This window comes from Octopus sinensis, linkage group LG8 (genome assembly GCF_006345805.1).
Source record: "Octopus sinensis linkage group LG8, ASM634580v1, whole genome shotgun sequence".
NCBI classification, from domain to species: Eukaryota; Metazoa; Mollusca; class Cephalopoda; order Octopoda; family Octopodidae; genus Octopus; species Octopus sinensis.
This window is the reverse complement of record NC_043004.1, coordinates 106,269,365-106,289,947: the sequence shown is the minus strand read 5'-3', so window position 1 is coordinate 106,289,947 and position 20,583 is coordinate 106,269,365. Positions and strand designations below refer to the sequence as shown.

The 20,583-nt window shown below is 34.7% G+C and overlaps 1 protein-coding gene across 17 annotated transcripts in view; it reads right to left on the bottom strand.

The window, feature by feature from the left end:
* Positions 1–20,583, bottom strand: part of LOC115214900 (tensin-3) — a 930,040-nt gene that overhangs the window by 68,798 nt on the left and 840,659 nt on the right. For 15 of the 17 annotated variants that reach the window (XM_036505648.1, XM_036505645.1, XM_036505643.1 and 12 more), the window contains 2 exons: positions 16,282–17,988; positions 3,899–4,233 (listed from right to left, as the gene is read on the bottom strand). In XM_036505648.1, coding sequence (XP_036361541.1) covers positions 3,899–4,233; positions 16,282–17,988 — 2,042 coding nt within the window. The remainder of the gene's footprint in view (positions 1–3,898; positions 4,234–16,281; positions 17,989–20,583) is intronic. The other 2 variants (XM_036505649.1, XM_029783938.2) reach the window with 2 other exon arrangements.

Below are 20,583 nucleotides of genomic sequence, written 5' to 3'. Positions count from 1 at the left end.
GTGCTGAATACAATTTCATATTCAAAGTGTAATATTGCAGTTCCACTGTAAAGCATTTATCCAGAAATAAAGAAGTAGTTGCAAATCTGGAATATTTCTTCAACTAAATAACAAAAAGTCATCTTAAAAGAACAGTGATCACTTGACAATAGGGTTGAATCATTTGATGAAGAAGCATCTAGTGATGTTACATAACAGAGTAACTAGCAGGCATCACTATTCTAACTGTAGATTCTATTCTTGATAAGTTAACCTTTTCACAAGTGACATCAGCTTGTGACAACACAGTGTAATGCCTAGTCCAATACAATTAGTCAATACTGATTTCAAATTTTGGCACAAGGCCAGCAATTTAATGGCAGTGGGGTGAGTTGATTACATTGACCCAGTATTCAACTGGTACTTATTCTATCAGCCCTGAAAGGATGAAAGGCAAAATAAACCTCACTGGAATTTGAACTCAGAATGTAAAGATGGATAAAATGCCACCAAGCATTTTGCCTGGTGAGCTAACGATTCTGCCAGCTCGCTACTTTTTACAACTAGTGAATTCATGAAGAAAGTGTGAAATAGATAATAAAAAATATATTTAGATAAAACCAATTCTAAATTAATCTTGAACAGATGAAACTTCCAAATCATATTTGTCTCGTCTCATTGCGAAAGGATTAGGAGTTTGTTTCATTTATACACAAAAGGCAAAAATACATAATTAGGTTGATCAAGGTTTCTTGTACAGAGAAAAAAAAAAACAAAAACAATCCAGGCATTTCTATTTTCTTGATAAAACATAACACATAGGAAACAAGAAAATGAGATACGTCACAACACAGTGAGGAAGATAGAATATCTACAAAAAAAAAAAAATCTCACACAGTGAAGAAACTATATCTACAATACCAAAACCAATACCAAACCAATAACAATAAGGGTGGATAGTGAAGGTGAAGCCATAAAATGGGTGACTACCATAATCATGCAAGTAGAACAGTTCAAAGGTGGACCTATCAGCCAAAAAAGGAAGGTGACAAGCTGGCAACACACACAAAGGAAAACAAAAACCGGTGAACCAAGTGCAGTGTCATGTCACATTCAACAGCCCATCACATGCAGTGGTGGTCGTTTGGGGAAAGGATATCAACAACAACAACAATTACAATACTTAAAAAAACAACATAATCAGGTGAAAAGCAAACAACATTGGTAGTCATGCAGGTTACCAGCTGGACTGTTTTCTGAAATATTGCCATTTGGTATGTCAAAAATAATGATAATTTACTGTTGGCACAAGTTATAGGGGCAGTGCATGGAAGCACACGGCTTAGTGGTTAGGGTGCTGGATTCACGATCGTAAGATTGCAGTTTCGATTTCTGGACCAGGTGATGCATTGTGTTCATGAGCAAAACATAGGCATAGGAGTGGCTGTGTGGTAAGTAGCATGCTTATGAAACACATGGTTCCAGGTTCAGTCCCACTGCGTGACACCTTGGGCAAGTGTCTTCTACTATAGCCTCGGGCTGACCAAAGCCTTTTGAGTGGATTTGGTAGACGGAAACTGAAAGAAGCCCGTCGTATATATCCATATATATATGTGTATGTTTGTGTGTCTGTGTTTGTTCCCCCAACATCGCTTGACAAACGATGCTGGTGTGTTTACGTCCCCGTAACTTAGCGGTCCGGCAAAAGAGCCAGATAGAATAAGTACTAGGCTTACAAAGAATAAGTCCTGGGGTCGATTTGCTCAACTAAAGGCGGTGCTCCAGCATGGCCACAGTCAAATGACTGAAACAAGTAAAGGAGTAAAACCCTTTATTTCATATTGCTCTTGTCCACTCAGGTGGTGAGAATGATTATGGACCAGAGTCCCATCTAGGGAGAAATATACATGCCAGCGAAGCCAGCCCTATGTTCCTCATGGAGTAATGTGAACTAACCCATAGTTTATAGGGGAAGTGTATACCGACAGGTTCAATCCCTATGATATGACTGGTACTGAAGCAAGATAAAGCCACAGAGATAATATTTTTCTGCACCAGTTGCAAGAAGAAACTGGAGCTGCAGAGATCAGAATAGATACCTGGCCAGTATAGAAAAGGTGCTTTGTATTTTGGTCAAAAGTGTAAGAGATGAGAAAACAGGTCAGCTGATATAAGCAAACATAAAAAAAAACAGCATAAGCAAAACAGTCTGGTAGTCCAAAATCCTGTTGATGATGGTGTTATAATGATACAAATATGAATGTAGAGTTATAATTAAATAAATGAGTTTCTAGTAAAATTATTAGTTAAAATTAATTAAAATATTCAAATTAAGAATATTGAAAATTTGAGAATTTACACAAGATTTCTTTAAAGAAAATTTTCTTATTGCAGAATGCTTTTTGACATCAGCAGGATTTGATCCACAGACAGTGCTACTCTGAATACTTTGTTATGGTAAGTTAATATATTATTTTATTAATAAACAACTAAATTAATTATAATACTCTACAATTAGTTACTAAGATATTAATTACCTAGTCAGAATTAGTGGCTTATCATCTATACTTCAATGTGACAATGTTAATTAATATGAGTTCACTACAACCTACAATTAAGCACTATATATTAATATATTGTCTTTGAAGAAACTGTTAATTACTTGTAATGATTAACAATAAATAGTTAATTTCTACATTTCGAAAAAATAAGAATAAAAAAATCTAGGAAATCCTACCAATAACTTAAATATTATTGAGATATTTGAGTAAACTTTTGATTATGATCAAAATAATCTTAGGATATTTAATTAAATTCATTATTCAATAAATAACACATATTGAAATATCTGAAGAGTAAGTATGCAACATTTTTTGCTGTTGTTTTACATACACCTGTTTATCAGTATTTGCGTAGGTGAGATAATGTTTTCTAAATTTTATTTCATTAAAGAAGTATTTTTTTTAAGCCAAAAGGAGAGTGTAGGTCCCATTCTATGTCATAAATAAATTTGAGCAAAGCAGAGTTATGCACCTTGCTACAAGGACCAGTACAGAAAAGGAAATTGAAATCACCATAGCAAGACACATTGTCAAAACTTGGCAATGCCACTGCTTACAGTAGTAAGTTATACAACCTACATACAATACCTTGCAACACACATGGCATTATATATATATATATATTTATATATGGAGAAGTATTAGCATGGCAAGTGTTTTGATATGAGATTGTATATTAATGTGTGTGAGTGTTTATATATACATCGACACAGATACAGTTTCCATCTCCAGAAAATTCTGTGGTTCTAAAAAAAAGAATTTTCAACCCAAAGAAGATCAAACATAGGAAACTGGTGCTGCTTGACCTAGCTGAAACAGATTGTGGTGGATGGGCGGCAAAGCTGGATGCCCACTTTTGGCCTCGTGCACTGGGATAGGGCAAAGTGCAGGGGCTGACCGATGGGCTCAAACTGTGTCGAGGGAACAACAATAATGTATATATGAACATTTATGAGCACGTATGTGTGTGTGGGAGGGAGGGAGGGGGCTGTTATAGATTTTTAAATAAAAATGTGAGATGAAAAAGGCCCAGAAAGCAAGAAATGCGCACTTTGATCCCTGTGAGGTAGGGTTTTATTATTTTTCTTGCTATTTCTCACACAAAGATTATTGCTTACAAATGTATAAAACTAAATATCATTTATCTAAGAATCTTAGCATTGAAGAGGCTAAAGCATCTATGTATGTATGTATATATGTTTGTCAGTGTAGGCCTAACCATACATATACTCGCACATATATATATACATGTGTACATCCTTAGTATTTTGTGTAGGAAACTAATATTGAATTTAGAGTAGCACAACAATCGGTGGGGACTACCAGCAAGCTAGTGGTAAAGTGGTAACAATACATACAAAGTTATTGGTTGGATAGCCTATGACATTATCCCACACGGGGGACATGCTCCGCTGCACAGTACTCACAGACTGTTGATGCTGTTGCTTTTGGCTCTCGAAAGTTTGTGAAGTCACTGTGGTGTATGATTCACTCTTGTGTTGAATAAACTCTTGCTGCTGCTGCTGCTGGACAACTGGTGCTGGCGCTGGGGGTGGCGTTGTTACTACTGGTACCGGTGTTGGCTGAACAGGAGGGGGTGTCGGTTCTTTCACAGTGGTATGCATGGCCTGTATTGCTGCTTCCAGCTGGTCGAGGTCAGGACTCGTTTCCTGGGTTGTCTGGTTAGATGATACTAGAATTGAAAATGAAAAATGAAGAAACCACATTGAATAAAAAGGATGTTATTAATCACAACATCAATAATAATAAACAATAATTATCCATATTACTAATTGTTATTATCAATAATTAAAATTAGGTTTATATTTCAGTATTTTATATGCTATATTTGAATGCTGCATTAAACTATACTTATTATTATATTATGGGAGAAATTATTATCCTCTGTTTTATAGAATTACATTCAAATCTATTTTTAAACAAAGTTAAGTAAACAAACTTCAAAAAGAACAATATACAAGAAAAATATAAACAGTTTCTCCACCTCTTACCTCAATAAAATAAAAATAAATAAAAAGAACAAAACAACAGCAATTAATGAATTAATTATAGATATAATGCATATTTTAAATCAGGGTTAAATATTTTCTAGAAAATAAATTATAAAAGTTCCATTAATGTTTCATTAAAATATAATTAAAAGATGTTAATGATTATAACTAAAAAAAAAACTATATTAAAATAAAATAAAAGAATGGTAACAGAAAATAAATGAATAAAACAAGCATAAAATTTAGTTGTGTGACTAAAGAGTATGAGCAAGAACACGATAACATTTGGGAAGGTCAATTAAGGAATCTTTCTATTTTAGCAAAGTAGTTATTCCATTTGCAGAGAAATCAGAGGATAACAAATATATACAGTTGCACATAAATGTATACACATATTTTATTCTCATTCATGTGTGTGTGTGTGTGTGCTGTATGTATAGTTTTTTAAAATTTTGTGATAAAAAAGCTTCCTGCATTTTTTTTTTCCCACCTCCTCATTCTGTCTGTTTCACTTTATCTATCTCTATCTATAAAGGCCAATCAAGGAGTTCACAGCCTTATCATAGCTGGAAATTGACCAGCCACACTTGATGAACACATTCAGCAGTGGAGAAAGTATGGAGAGAGCTGATCAATCAAGACAACTGTAAACCGAAACTAGAAGTAATTAATTTGAGGACTAATGAAGTTAGATATAGTGATAAATGATGCATCAGAAGATTGGTCGACAAAGGAGGACTTTGAAGGATGGATGGGTTCAATGCAACATAGCTTTGCAAACCACTGTAGCAATTGTCCTTACATGGCCTGGGTCTTTAAGCTCAGTGCCCAGTCCATTGCTTTGGATTCTGATGAAGTCGCTTTGATGTTCATAGCTACGACACAGATGTACTGACCCATAATTAGCTAATTAATTTATGTCTGAGAAAAGACAACTCAGGTAATACAGTCTCCTCTCTTGTTATTATGGTTTGGTTGGAAGCCAAATTGCCTTTCAGAATGAGAAGTTTATTTTCAGCAAGTAGACTTCTGCTCAGTTATTGTCTGTGAATTTTATTATCTTGTTTCTGATGCTGATAAATGAGACTGGCCTGAAGTATATGATAGATGCGCTTTGAATTGGCTATTGTCTATAAATATATATATATATATGTATGTGTGTGTGTGCATATATATTAGCATCATCATCATCATTTCACATCTGTTTTCCATGCTGGCATGGATTGGACAGTTTAGGCACAGGTGTAGTTATGTGATTGGGAAGCTTGCCTTCCAACCATGTGGTCTTGTGTTCAGTTCCACTTCATAACACTTTGGGCAAGTGCCGTTTTCTATAGCTGTGGGCTGACCAAAATCTTGTGAGCAGATTTGGAAGACAAAAACTGAAAGAAGGCTGTCGTATATGTGTGTTTCTGAGTATATATATATATATATATATATATTATATATATATATATATATTTATTACAAGGTTTGGAGGTGATGCACAGGTATTATAAATTAGAAAAAATAAGGTACTCAGAAATTTTGATGGTTGTATATTTACAGATTTTTATGAATATGTCACATGCTTTTATAAATTATATAGTAGCACTTGCATCTACTCTAGTAGATTTTTCAGATTTGAAGAATCTACTAGAGTAGATGCAGGCACTAATTTATGATTTATAAAAGCATGGCAATATTAATAAAAATCTGTAAATGTTCAACCATCCAGATTTCTGAGTACCTTAGTTTTTCCAATATGTATGTATATATATATATGTATATATATATATGTATATATATATATTACAAGGTTTGGAGGTGATGTACAGGTATTATAAATTAGAAAAAATAAGGTACTCAGAAATTTTGATGGTTGTATATTTACAGATTTTTATGAATATGTCACATGCTTTTATAAATCATATAGTAGCGCTTGCATCTACTCTAGTAGATTTTTCAGATTTGAAGAATCTACTAGAGTAGATGCAAGCACTAATTTATGATTTATAAAAGCATGGCATATTAATAAAAATCTGTAAATGTTCAACCATCCAGATTTCTGATTACCTTATTTTTTCTAATATATATATGTATATATATATATATAATGGTGTTAGAAAGGGCATCCAGCCATAAGAAACCATGGCAATCAGACTGGAGTCTGGTGTAACTCCTCAGCTTGCCACTTTGGTCAAACTGTCCAATTCATGTCAGCATGGACAATGAATGTTAAATGATGATGATGATGATGATGAATGTGCATGTGTGAGTTATTGTCTCCTTGTTTAACATCATGTGATAGCTGTAAATGAGTGTCACTGTCATGCAAGGTGTGTCCTTTGTTTCCAATCTCCCATGTTTCTGGTCATGGGATCATATTATCGTATTTGGAAAGATGTGAAGGTTGGCTTCAGAAAAAGCATTTATTTGACTCAAGCAAACATCGAAAAGTGGATGATAAATGATAAATGATAATGAAATGATAATGATAATAAATGATAATGAACTTATTGTATACAGATCTCAGGTGCACAACAACTCATCAGAAAAAGTAGCCAAAAGTGAATGAACAGTATATAGAATATGCACAGGAAACAAACAGATGAAAGAGTCATATATAAAAAAGAAGGTGGGGGACATCAGGTGTACTGATGCATATATATATATATATATATATATATATATATATATATATTATATATACATATATAAAATAAAATATTAGGGAGTAAATCCAAACTTACATGGAAAAATTAGATTTAGGATTAAATCTAATTTTATAGTATAAATATATATTATATTGAATTAGAGATAAGACCACTATTAGGCAAATCAAACAGGGGAAAATCATAAGCCAATACATAGAAATAAAATTAATTAAAAAATATAATAAATATAAAATATTTAAATTAAAGTTAAAATGTTAAATATATATATATATATATATTTTTATTATTATTTTATTTATTTATTTATTTTTTATTTTATTTTTTATTTTATTTATTTATTTTTAAAATTTTAAATTATCAGAAAGTATTGAAAGATAAAGAGTAAAAACACTACGATCGTTTCATGCCTGTAACCAATTCAAATAACAATAATATTAATAATAATAACAATAATCGTTAAGTTTTTAGTTTGATAATAGAGTTTTTTATAAGAAAATTTATTACATTATTTATTTCTTAAAAAATATTGTTTAAATATTTCTGATTATTTATTAAAATATTACAATTAACCTGAAGATTGACTGTAACCATAATTCGAATTATTAATTGAAATTAAATGATTATTATTGTTATTTGAATTGGTTACGGGCATGAAACGATTGTAGTGTTTTTACTCTTTATCTTATATTAAACTTTTAATACTTTTTGATAATTTAAAATTTAAAAAATTTTTTTTTAATTTTGTAATAATAATAAAAAAAATACATATATATATATATTTAAAATTTATAAGTTTAATTTATTAATTTTTAAAAATTTAACTTTAATTTAAATATTTTTTAATTAATTTTATTTCTATGTATTGGCTTATGATTTTCCGTTTGATTTGCCTAATAGTGGTTTTATCTCTAATTTAATATAATATATATATATATATATATAAGCATGTAAAGGCACATGGCTCAGTGGTTAGAACATCAGGCTTACAATCATAATGTAGTGAGTTCAACTCTCGGACTGGGTTGTGTGTTGTGTTCTTGAGCAAAACACTTTATTTCATATCACTCCAGTTTAACCATCTGTAGAAATGAGTCGTGACATCACTGGTGCCAGGCTGTATCGGCCTTTGCCTTTCCTTGGATGACATCAGTGGCATGGAGAGGTAAGACCGGCATGCATGACTGACTGCTGGTCTTCCATAAATAACCTTGCCCAGAGTTGTGCCTTAGAGGGGAACTTTCTAGGTGCAATCCTATGGTCATTCATGACTGATGGGTGTCTTTACCCTTTATAATGGCTTTTGTAGAATGAGAATCTTTGATTCCATTTTCAGGTATTTTGGATTCGAGAATCCTGTAGGAAGGGGTATTTTCGAGTAAACTAAACTAGACTCGATACACAGTGGTGTGTGAGAATGTAAAAGAGTATCAGAAAGAACTGAGGTAGTGAGAGTATGATGAAAGTATTATTCTAGAAATTCCTGGGTACCTAAAAAAGTATCTATAACCAAAGACAAAAGGTGAAACTGCTAGGTTCACTTTCCTGACTTTTCTACATAATTCTATGTACTGTGTACATGTACCTTTGATGAGTTGTAGCGCACCTGAGCACTATACACAATGATTTCATTATTATTATATTATTATTCCAATTTAAAGATTCCAAAATAGACTTTTTTGTTTTGTTTATGTAAGTGTTTTTTGTTTTCAGTCTTTTAGTGAACAATCAGCATCATTAAAGTACAGAAATAAAGAAAAAAAAAAGAAATTAAAAGAAAGTACATTTCATGGTAGACAAATATTTAAGTTAAGCAGGAATCTGAAGAAAAATTTAAGCTTTGGGTATTCATTTACAACAACAACAACAATAACAAACAAAGAGGCTGAATATATACAAAAAAAAAATATAAAATAAAATATAAGGTAAATAATGAAAAAAAAAAAAAATCAAAGCAAAACAGTGATTGAAGCAATTATAATAAGTTTGTCAGCCTATAAAGATTGAACTGTTGTGTTGAATGTGATACTTATTGGAATTGATTAGAAAGAGCAGAGAAGACTTGCAGTGGGGCAGTGTGTGTGTGTGTGTGTGTGTGTGTGTGTGAAAAACCCCATCATTTTGGATGGAGCCCTGCTTCAGGGAAAAGTGAACAGGAGAGATATTAATGGGAGACTGGCTTCAACTCGGATTTAATTAAATGATGCAAGTCTTACTGACAGAGACCAGTTTTGTTGGAGTCCGTTTGATGGCAGGTATCATATGTAATGTGTTTTTTTTTTTATATGGTAATGGTTATTGCTGTTTAACCCCAGGTCAGTCTTGATTGAACGGACCTATGATCAAAGATGTTCCTACCTGCATTTCTATTTCAATACACAGTGTACCTAGGACTACATTCTCTAATGAGTCCTTCCATTTTTAAGACAGGTGTGCTTTAAGGATTGGCTGCCATTTCTAGCAGGCTGCGCCTATACTAGAACACTCCCTCACTGGTTTATTCTTTTACTTGTTTCAGTCATTTGACTGTGTCCATGTCGGAACACTTCTTTTCTAATGATGTCTAAAAATCTATTTAAGTTGTATTTTTGCTTTCATGTTTACAAATCGCCATTGTGTTCCTTATTTCTAGGATGCAGCATCACAGGTGTGTGTCCTGTTTATAACATATTGACACACATACAGATGAAATGCTACTCTTTCATGTAACCTCACATATCTAATGCCTGTCTCTCTCTCTCTCTCTCTCTCTGATATGTTAAGACTTTATTTTTTTAATTTTTTTTTACTTATTTGTTTCAGTCATTGGACTATGGGACACTGCTTTGAATGGTTTTTAGTTAAACAACTTTATTGCAGAACTTATTAAAGTCTGGTACTTATTCTCTCAGACTCTTCTGCCAACATATATATATATGACAAATTTTCAATTTTCATCCACCAAATTCCCCAACAAGCCATTGGTCAATCCAGGGCTATAATAGAAGACAGTGGTCCAAAGTGTTACACAGTGGAATCCAAGTCCACATGGTTCCAAAGAGAGCTTCTTAAACCAGACAGCTATGTCTTTCATTCTGAAAGTTTTCCCAGATGTATCTCTGCTACTTCTATTGTACTTATTTGTACCATGCTAAGATCCATATTCATTTGTGTGATAAAATCTATAAAAAATATCACAAAACCCTACCCTTGATATAGTGTATTTGCATGTGTCTTCTGCTCCCTACAATATCGTTTCATACTTGTTGCATGTCATCTATATCATATGCCTTTGTGAGATGTTATGATCTACATGCCAGTTGTAGCTTATATAATGTTCTACCCATTCTATGTTATGACTACACAACTGTTTCCCCAATTAATACGTGTATCTGTCATGTCTACACAGTTTATTAATCTGATAATAATACTCAATGATAGATTTTAGATCTGATCTGATCTGATATCTTCAATTTCAATCAAATTGATTCAATAAAGCAATACTGGGTAATCAGTCGCTAAACGAGAAATCTATCTCAAAGATAAAATAAATCTAATTCATTTTTTATCTTTTACTTGTTTCAGTCATTAGACTGTGGCCATGCTGAGTCATCGCCTTAAAGAATTTTAATCGAATGAATCGCCCCCCCCCCTGCTATTTTTTGAAGCCTGGTATTGGTCCCTTTTGCTGAACTGATGTAAACGCACAAACACCGGTTGTCAAGTGGTAGAGAATGCAAACAGGGTCACAAACACACAATGGGGCTTCTTTCAGTTTCAATCTACCAAATCCATTCACAAGGCTTTGGTTGGCCCAAGGCTATAGTGATAACACATGCCAAAGTTGCCACACAATGGGACTGAACCCAGAACCATGTGGTTGAGAAGCAACCTTCTTACCACACATTCACGCCTGTGCCTATAAAAACCATCAAATTATTTTGGTTCATTATATTTCTACCATTATCTCATACTACAATGAGTGGTAGGGATACGTAAATAAAGATGCTTGGACATAAATGACTGGATCGTGCATTTTCCCAGCTTAACACCCTTCCTGTGATTAACACCCTTCATGTAAACTGAAATATTTTCAGTAATGTACCATGGTTGAAGTCACAAGCATAATAGAAATATCAATGTATGAACTGAGAATATTGCACAATTGGGAATCAATAATCTATTGCAGTTATTGTGCTTTTAATAATTATGACCACAGTTTTATAGCTAATACAGCTTCCGTGATATATGTTCATTGTAAAAATATAATTTAATTCCACTACAAAATCAAAAAAAAAAAAAAGTACCCATGATTTTGAAAACATTTTTTCATGCTCTGAATTGCTGAAGCATGGAATAAACCATCCACATCAGTTGCTAATTGTCGGGACACTACATCCTTTAAAACTCCCATGCTCCCTGAAATTCGCCAATAGCACACCTGATGTCCCACATTCTTTTTTTTTTAAACAACTCATCCACTGTCCACTTCCTGTGCATTATTCTATGTACTGTTCATGCACTTTTGGTTACTTTTTCTGATGAGTTGTAGTGCACCTGAGCACTGTATACAACAGGTTCATTATATATATATAAAATTTCCTGGAGACTATTCTCAGATATTTTAGATCTTTAGGGAAACCACCACCATCATTTAATGTCCACTTTTCCATGCTAACATGGGTTGGAGGGAATTTGTTGAGGTGGATTTTTTATGGCCAGATGCCCTTCCAATCACCAACCTACACCAGTTTCCATGCAAACTAATATTCCCTGTATCCAGACACAATTTCATGGAAGATTGGAAACTGGCAGTGACACCCATTTATAACTATCATGTGATGTCAAGATAAGGAGACATCAACACACACACACACACTCACATGTATGATGGGCTTCTTTCAGTTTCTATGTATCAAATCCATTCCCAAGGCTTTGGTTGGCTCAGGGCTATAGCAGGAAGGCACTTGCTCAAGATACCATACAGTGGGATTGAACCTGAGACCATGAGGTTGGGAAGTTAACTTCTCACCATACAACCATGTCTGTGCCTATATAGATATTTCCTTAAAATCAAATTGCAAAACTAAACATTTTTTTAAATATTTCGGAAACATCAATAAGTATCTTTTGGTTTTGTTTTACAATAAAATTTTGGAAATTGTCCTTAAATAAAAATGTAGAAAATTTATAGATAATTGCTAAAGCCTAATATCTAAAAGCGATTGAAAAAAATAAAAAATGTATTTCAAAGCTTAAAAATTTGAAAGTAGAATTAATTTGGCTTTTTTGTTGTGCCCCCCCCCATTAATCATTCTATTTATTTATTTATTTATGTAGACATGACTAGATAAAAAAAAATACTTTGTAACTGAAAAAGAACGAATTCTAAAAAAAATCAAGTGTTTACATAATGATTAACATTTAAACTTTAGCAAGGGCTTCAGTGCATGACCAAAATATATGGCCAAAGCAGAAAGCAGTGAACCGCACACCAAATCGTCTATATCTAAAAGCGAACGGTAGATTTAAGTATACAGTTACCTTCTTCATTGTGGGGGTTTTTTTTTTTTTTTTTTTTTGTGTGATGGACAATATTTTGTTGGGTATTTTACATAACAGTTAGGATTACAGAAGGATATAAGAAGTTTATGAAGCTAAGGTTAAGCGGGAGATAGTTTGGGAATCATGTCTGGATACATATCATGGATACATATCAGAAAGGTCCATATCAATTAGCGAGAAGGGCTAAAGATGGGGTATTTAAAGGAATAGCAAGAACATACACATAAAAAGGAATAGCAACAAAGACGCACGAACGATTTACTATAGAACTTGACGATGACAACAACAATAGACGTTGAAGAACATAGAAGAGCAGAAATTAACTAAGAAGGAAATTATATACAATTAAGAGATAAGACATGCCAAGAATAAAGAAGTAGCATGGCATAAAAATGCTAAAAGGTAATAGCGAAATAAAAAAAAAAAAAAGGAGATTTTAAACAGAAGAGCTTCACTTAAGGCAACATAAAATTCCACTTACATTGAGGAATCTTTGTACCAGAGAACCGATTACAGTTGAAAATTTACTTTCAACGATTGCACATGTTTCTCCAAGACACTTATCAGGAAGGTTAAAAAGTATTAAGATAAATATGTTACTACTAAAAGAAGGTTCTCAGGTTAAATTGCCTCTATGAAGGTGAAAACTGTGCCTTACTTACCAAACACCTGTGTAGCAGACTTTACCAATACCTATTCCAAGTGGGCATGATCCGTGGTTGTATGTACGTGAAAGTGGGAAGGAGAGTAGCAAACTAACCAGCTGGGGTATATTTTGCTAACTAAATATAATTAGATATGGAAGATCAGGGATTTATGGAGTGGGGTCAATTGGGGGGAAAAAAAAACTATATACAGTATAAAATCCTTAAGAGCTTTATTATTTATGATAATCTTCTTTAATAAGATTATTCATAGATCTAAACTAATGAAAACACCATAAGAAATAAGGAACTAAAGGAAAGACTTAGTGACGAGTGTTACAAATTCAAGAGAACCAAACTGTAAACCGCATCATGTGTAATAGATGTACAAGTACATGTATATATCTATAGATGTGTCTATACACAAACACACACACATACATAAGTAGAGAGATATATACATACATACACACAATTACATAATGTTTGTTTATTAAATACAAGATTCAAAGGACTACTTTTCCTTGACTTTCAAAACTTCAGCAATAATGATTTCCTGAAGTGGGAACCTGAACAACCTCTTCAGGTTTTCATTGTTAAGATACCAAAGAAGCAATACCATAATGCCAATTCTTCAAGGTATTTACCAATTTTTGCTTTTTTTTTAAATATTTTTTCCAAGTGAGAGATAGAGATTGAAATATCATAGTGAGAAACCTTACAATTATTAACAGATGAAGAAGTGGTTTACATAAATTGTTGGCAGCCAGTAATGAAAAATATCTCCTGCTAGAAGAAAGTGAGGTTTTAAATAAGTAGAGAATTTAGTTTGTGTAGCAGACTAAGAAGTAAAGAGAAGAAAAAAAAAAAAAAGAAAGTTCCAAAAAGTCACAGAATAGCAGACTGCTGTGTAACTGCAGCTGTCGAAGATCAGTCAGCTATTTAGGAAGTTGGTTTTATCTAACTTCTGAAAATAGGAAACTATATTTAAGGTGAGAGGTAACTTGAAAGAAGCCAGGTAATCATTTCATTTGAATAGTGCATCGAGAAATGAAGATTTCAACTAAGAGAGTACCAAAGTTACAAGAAGTGACATTACATATTTTGTAGAAGATTTATGAAGTCAAAATGAATCGGGTATCAGTTAAAGACTTAGAAATGTCAGCTGCCTTCAAATAGTTTTTTTTTTTTTACCACAATATGAATCTAAAAGTAACACAATTCAGAGACGTTAATTTTATGAAGACATAGAATGAAAACAATGAAAAAAGTGAAAGACATTTTTTAAACATTGCTGAAAGATTGGAATAGAAATGAATCAACCACTGCAATCCCCTCTTAGATACTACAAACCTTAAGGTATTATCTACTAGATATTTAACCCTTTAGCAATTAAACCAGCCGTTTCTAGACCAAATATTCTACCCATATTATGATCAATCTGGCCCTTCATACATTCCTTGCAGTTTCATTCTAAAAATAAACAATCACACCATTGAAATCTCAAAGCTACAAGATGATGCATGATTTAATTCAAAGCAATGCGAATAGATAAGCATTCACATTTGACAGAGTAATCTGAATGCTAAAGGGTTGAATGTATATAGCACATGTGGCTGTAAAACTAGAGACTTATCCAACATGTTACAATCTCTCTACCTTTACAATAAAGCTGGAGACTTATTCAAACAACTTTTATCTATATTCATATATTTACTGAATGAGGGCACGTGGCTTAGTTGTTAGGGTATTGCACTCATGATTGTGAGACTGAGGGTTCTGTACCCAGAATGGGCACGTGATGTGTTCTTAGGCAAAACACTTCATCTCATGTTGCTCTGCGATCACTGTGATACCTCATTTGTGATGCACAGTACAGCACAAACACTGAATCACTAGAAGCAAATCATTTGTGAAGGCAAGAGTTTGCAGAATGGTCTTCCCTGATCTCAAGAGATTACCATTAATTAATAATACTTTAAAATGGATCACAATGGTTTCAACAACGAATAGTCAGTTGTTCAAGCCACAGAACTACCTGCTTATTGATCCAATGCGTAAGTGGTCAAATACTCCATAGACATGTGTGCCATTAAAGCAATTCTCAGGTGGAATCAGCATGACACCAATGTTACAAGGTTGGAGACTTTAAAAATTACAGGCACAATCCAGCTGCCAGGCTTCCACACAGTTTCCATCTACCCAATATTACTCACAAGATGCTATGCCACACAGTGGTGGGATTGAAACTGGAACCTTGTGATTGCTAAGCAAACTTCTTAACCATTCAGCCATACTGCATCCACGTCCCACTTTTTAATTTTACTGTTAACTCAATAACGTAGTTACGTGATATAGCACTTCCATAAATATTTGGATTTCTTTTCAAATTCCCCTCTTATAACTACCACTCTAATTTCTCTCTCTCCCACTCTCCATATAAACCACACACACACACACTTCGTTTCCTATTTTTACAATGGATTTATTCTTATCCCGATCTTTCCTCAATGAAAAAGAAAGTTCTTTCAGGCAGACATTAACCTCAACAGTAAGTTAAAGCTTACAAGAAATCTTGCAAATTTACATTATTCAGAATAAGCAGTGGAATATTTATTCACTTAACCTAGCATAAATTCTTTTGTTCCTTTTCTGTATCATCCATTATGACACCAAATAAATGGCAGGCCAAATTGTGCTGCCTATGAAGCTATAGCAGACAGTTGCCATTACAATTAATATCAAGACGTCATTGCAATTAACCTAGAATAATTAACATTTTTTAAGTTGCTGTTGATGATATATAACAGTGATACAGAAAACAACAAACTAATTTCAGATATAATAATTTCAAGCTTATTATGATGAGTCATTAGAGAATACTCACCACTTGAAGATCTGTGTACAAACACTTCTGTTACAGGGCCCAGTTCGTGGATTTGGATTTGAGGGGATGGAGAGGATTCTGATTGGGGAGGACTAACTTTGGGCTGCTCGGTTTCTGTGGGTGTTGTTTGGTAAGGGCTAGGTGGACTGGGGTAGCTATCATCTATGATATCCTTCGATTCAATTACATTATATGGCTGGTTGTAATATGGAGGGGGGTCGGAGACTGTAACTATGGGCTCATCAACAGGAGTGTATTGGTACTGTTGCTCTTGTGGAGGGACTATAGGTTCCTCCACCACAGATGGTGGAGGGACTATGGGTTCCTCCACCACAGATGATGGAGGGACTATGGGTTCCTCCACCACAGATGATGGAGGGACTATGGGTTCCTCCACCACAGATGGTGGAGGGACTATGGGTTCCTCCACCACAGATGGTGGAGGGACTATGGGTTCCTCTACCACAGGTGGTGCTTGATAGGTACTGCAAGTAGAAGCTTCTGGTAATTGCGGAGGAGGCGTTGCTGATGCAGGCGGAGGAGGCGTTGCTGATGCAGGCGGAGGCGAAAACTGTGCAAGTGGCGGAGATGGAGGGGGAGTACGGCTGTTACTACGACTTGTGCATGCCGTGACTGGAGTTTCATTGACCACTGTACCTTCTGAGGTTGTAACTACGCTGGTTGTTGTACTGACGCGCTGAGGCCTCTGCTGCGGAGGCCAATCCCGACTGTTTGAGCGTTGCCGTTGCATGTAGTCCTTGCTGCTTGAGCGAACAGGTGCAGGAGGTGTGGTGGTGGTTGGTGTCCGGACAGTAGGTCCAGGAGATGGAGGAGGCTTGCTCACGGTGCGACTGTGGGTCTCGGAAGCACTTACATCAAATACCTCATCATTAACGCTGTGATGCTTACGAGTGGTTGTCTGTGGGCTGATAGACATCTGGTATACAGTGTAACCGTCAAAAGTGATGGGAGAAGATGGGCCATTAATATATGACTGCATCACTTCGTGTTCCTCTTGATCGCTTTTGGCCCTTTTTGTAGCGTACCGGGTCTGAGCATGTTTCAGTTCCTCAACGAGGGCCTTTTCCTGATGGCTCCGTTTCCCATCATCGTCTTCTTTCCTCTGCTTTAACTTTTGTTGCTGCTGCTCCAACCATGACAGTGCTTCAGAATCCATATGAGATGTGTTTTCAGTTGTGTAAGTTGTAGAATAAGTATTTTCATAATCTGCACGATAAGGCAAGGTGTAGCTTTTAGGAGATGGAGCTGGGCCAGTAGATGGCTCTTTGTCAGGGCTCTTGCGAGACTCTGTCTCCCTGATTATCTTTGTTTCAACAATGGGTGGTGCAGTGTAAGAGAAAGCATTCTTAGGGACATGCTTCATCTTCTCTTCACTTGATTTGGTGATGGTGTAGTGGCTCTCTTCTATATAAACTGGTGACTCCTTGATTATCTCAGTTTTTTGGGTAACAATTGACATTGGTTTGTGGGTCTCTGTGTAGGATGATGTCACAGTGGAAGTTTCACTGACTGATGCAGGTGCTGGTGTAACAGATTCAAATGCCTGATCCTTCAGCAAACCTTCCAATATGGCATCCAATTCTCTGTGCTCGTCAAGGGCTTTCGTGGGTTCTGACTTTATTGTAGAACTACTGGTGTGCACTTCAGTGCTTGTCTTTGGAAGAACAGTCTCATTTACTGTGTAACCTGAAACAGAAGAAAAAAAAAATACAATATTAAAGTAACGAGTAAAAACTGCTTAAGAAAGTGAAAGAGATTACAAACACACATTCACACGAGTGAGAGGAAAACAAAAAAGAAAGCAAGACCCAAAACATCTGGTGGGATTACATGGATTTTTTAACAACAGCTTGATAAAACTTTATATAACTTAAAATTTTGTGGGCACATAAGATGAACCCATTTCATCGGGTATTAGAAGAGATACCTTCCGATACCTGATGAGATGGGTTTGTCCTATGCACCCACTTTCAGTCAAATGGAACTGAGTCAAACTGTTATTAGCACACACACACATATATATCAACTAGAAAGATGAGAGATAGAGAGTATGCAAAGGGAAAAGAAGGATGAGAGAGAATAAGGAACAAAAGTGAGAAAGAAGAGAGAGAAAGAGGAGATCGGTAAAAGATTACAAAAAGTAATTCCAGTTTTATCAGATATACCAGCTGCAATCTGAGACATTGAAGTGGAAGATCACATTTCCAATAAAATGCTGAAAGAGCTTCTTTACTTTTGCACTGGATCACCAGCTTAGTTTTCACTTGATAGACATTAATTAACTTCATAAACCAACAGTCAGTCTCATAGACAATTTGTTATCTAGATAAATAATTAATAAACTTAGTTAACTAACTAAGCAGTCACAGATGTGCTGGAGTAGCTAACATCCTGAGCAATGATGATGTAGCGACTAAGAATGGCCAATTGTGCTAGAAGTAGTTGGACAGGCTTGCTACTTTGGACACCTTAATTATTGTGTTGAAGGCAGATCTCATAGCAGCATATGAGTAGTGGGAATATAAAGAAGAGAGGAGAAAATAATGGCAAGAATAGAAACAACAGTAAATAAATTGGAAAAGGGAAGAAATAAGCAAAATAGAAAGTATATTTATTATCAATTATAATTTCAAAGAAGTCTTAGCTTGAGAGCTGCAAGTGCACACACACGTGCACACACACAAACGCACAATGAATTACAAATAAGCATAATATGCTTGTAGTCATTCTTTGAACATGCAAGGTATCATAAACATTATAAAAAAAAACTACTGATAAGAACATGCAAAATACCACATGAAACTTTAAACATTCTTTGAAAACAGATGACATTCTCCATGTAGAATTCTTTATCTTGGATCAAGTACTGGAACTTTGTTATTCGCTTTTAATGTCCTGCACCAAATAATAGCTGATCTATTCCAATCCTCAAAATTGCTACAGTTGTTTCGCTACATGTCGGTCCAGATCAAACACATTCATGATCAAAAGACTTTCAGTTAAAACCATTCCATCTTTTGAGTGGAATTTAGGACGACATTATCCAATGGATCTTTCTGATTTTAAGACAGCAAAAGCCTTGAGTCAAGTGAAATTTGATAGTAGTCAAATATCTGCTATTTCTAGCAAGTTAAGTGCCTATAGAGAGCGTCCCTTGTCAACTCTTAACCCTTTTGTTACCATGTTTCTCTTGAAATAATGCTGCTTTTATTTCAATTAATTTGGAAAATAATGAAGAATTTGGTCAAAGAATTTTGTCAGTATTAAGCTGGTGTTTGAAACAAAAATGTAATTTTGAAAGTGGTAATTAATTCAGATCACTAAACAGGAAATTTCAGCCAGTGGTAGCCTAGAGCAAGTTAGTATCAAAAGAATTAAGTCAATCTGAATTGGTAGAGTAACACAAGCATGAAGCTCTCTGGCTTTTAATACTAAAAGAAACCGAGAGTTGTACTATTTATATATATATATATCATCATCATCGTTTAACGTCTGCTTTCCATGCTAGCATGGGTTGGACGATTTGACTGAGGTCTAGCAAACAAGAAGGCTGCACCAGGCTCCAGTCTGATCTGGCAGAGTTTCTACAGCTGGATGCCCTTCCTAACGCCAACCACTCCAAGAGTGACACGGGTAAGGCGACACAGGTAACAATCACGTGGCGACATGGGTATATAATTATTATAAGCAACAGAAGTGAAATAAAATGATACCAATAGGTATCATTTTATTTCACTTATATTTGCTATCACAGTTCACCGTAAGATACCAACAATGTAACAGTGAGAAAAATCTGAGTGGGAGGTGGTGGTGGTGGGGTCTGCACACACCAAACAGTTTCATATATGTGACTATAGAAAGTTGAGAGACTCCAGTCAACTGAGACTGTCCATGTGCGACTGTTAGTCCACATTAGTCTGTGAGGAGCATAGGGTTGGTTTCCTGGTTTCTTTGGCTTATGTATTCCTCTCTGGGTGGGACACGGTCCATTGCACGACGATTCATTCTTATCAGCTGAGTGGTCTGGAGTAACATTAAAAAAAAAAAAAAGGGTTTTTTTGTTCAAGAACACAATGCATCACCTGGTCCAGGAAGCAAAACCACAACCTTACAATCATAAGTCCAACACCCTAACTACTAAGTCATGTGCCTCCACATCAATCCATGCAATTAGTAGGCAGAAACTCCCTCAAAGAATGTTTAAAAATCTAAAAACAACAAGCAAAAATTTCAGTTGACAGAAATTTTTGAACCATAATTTCTGAACAAGATAATACAGAT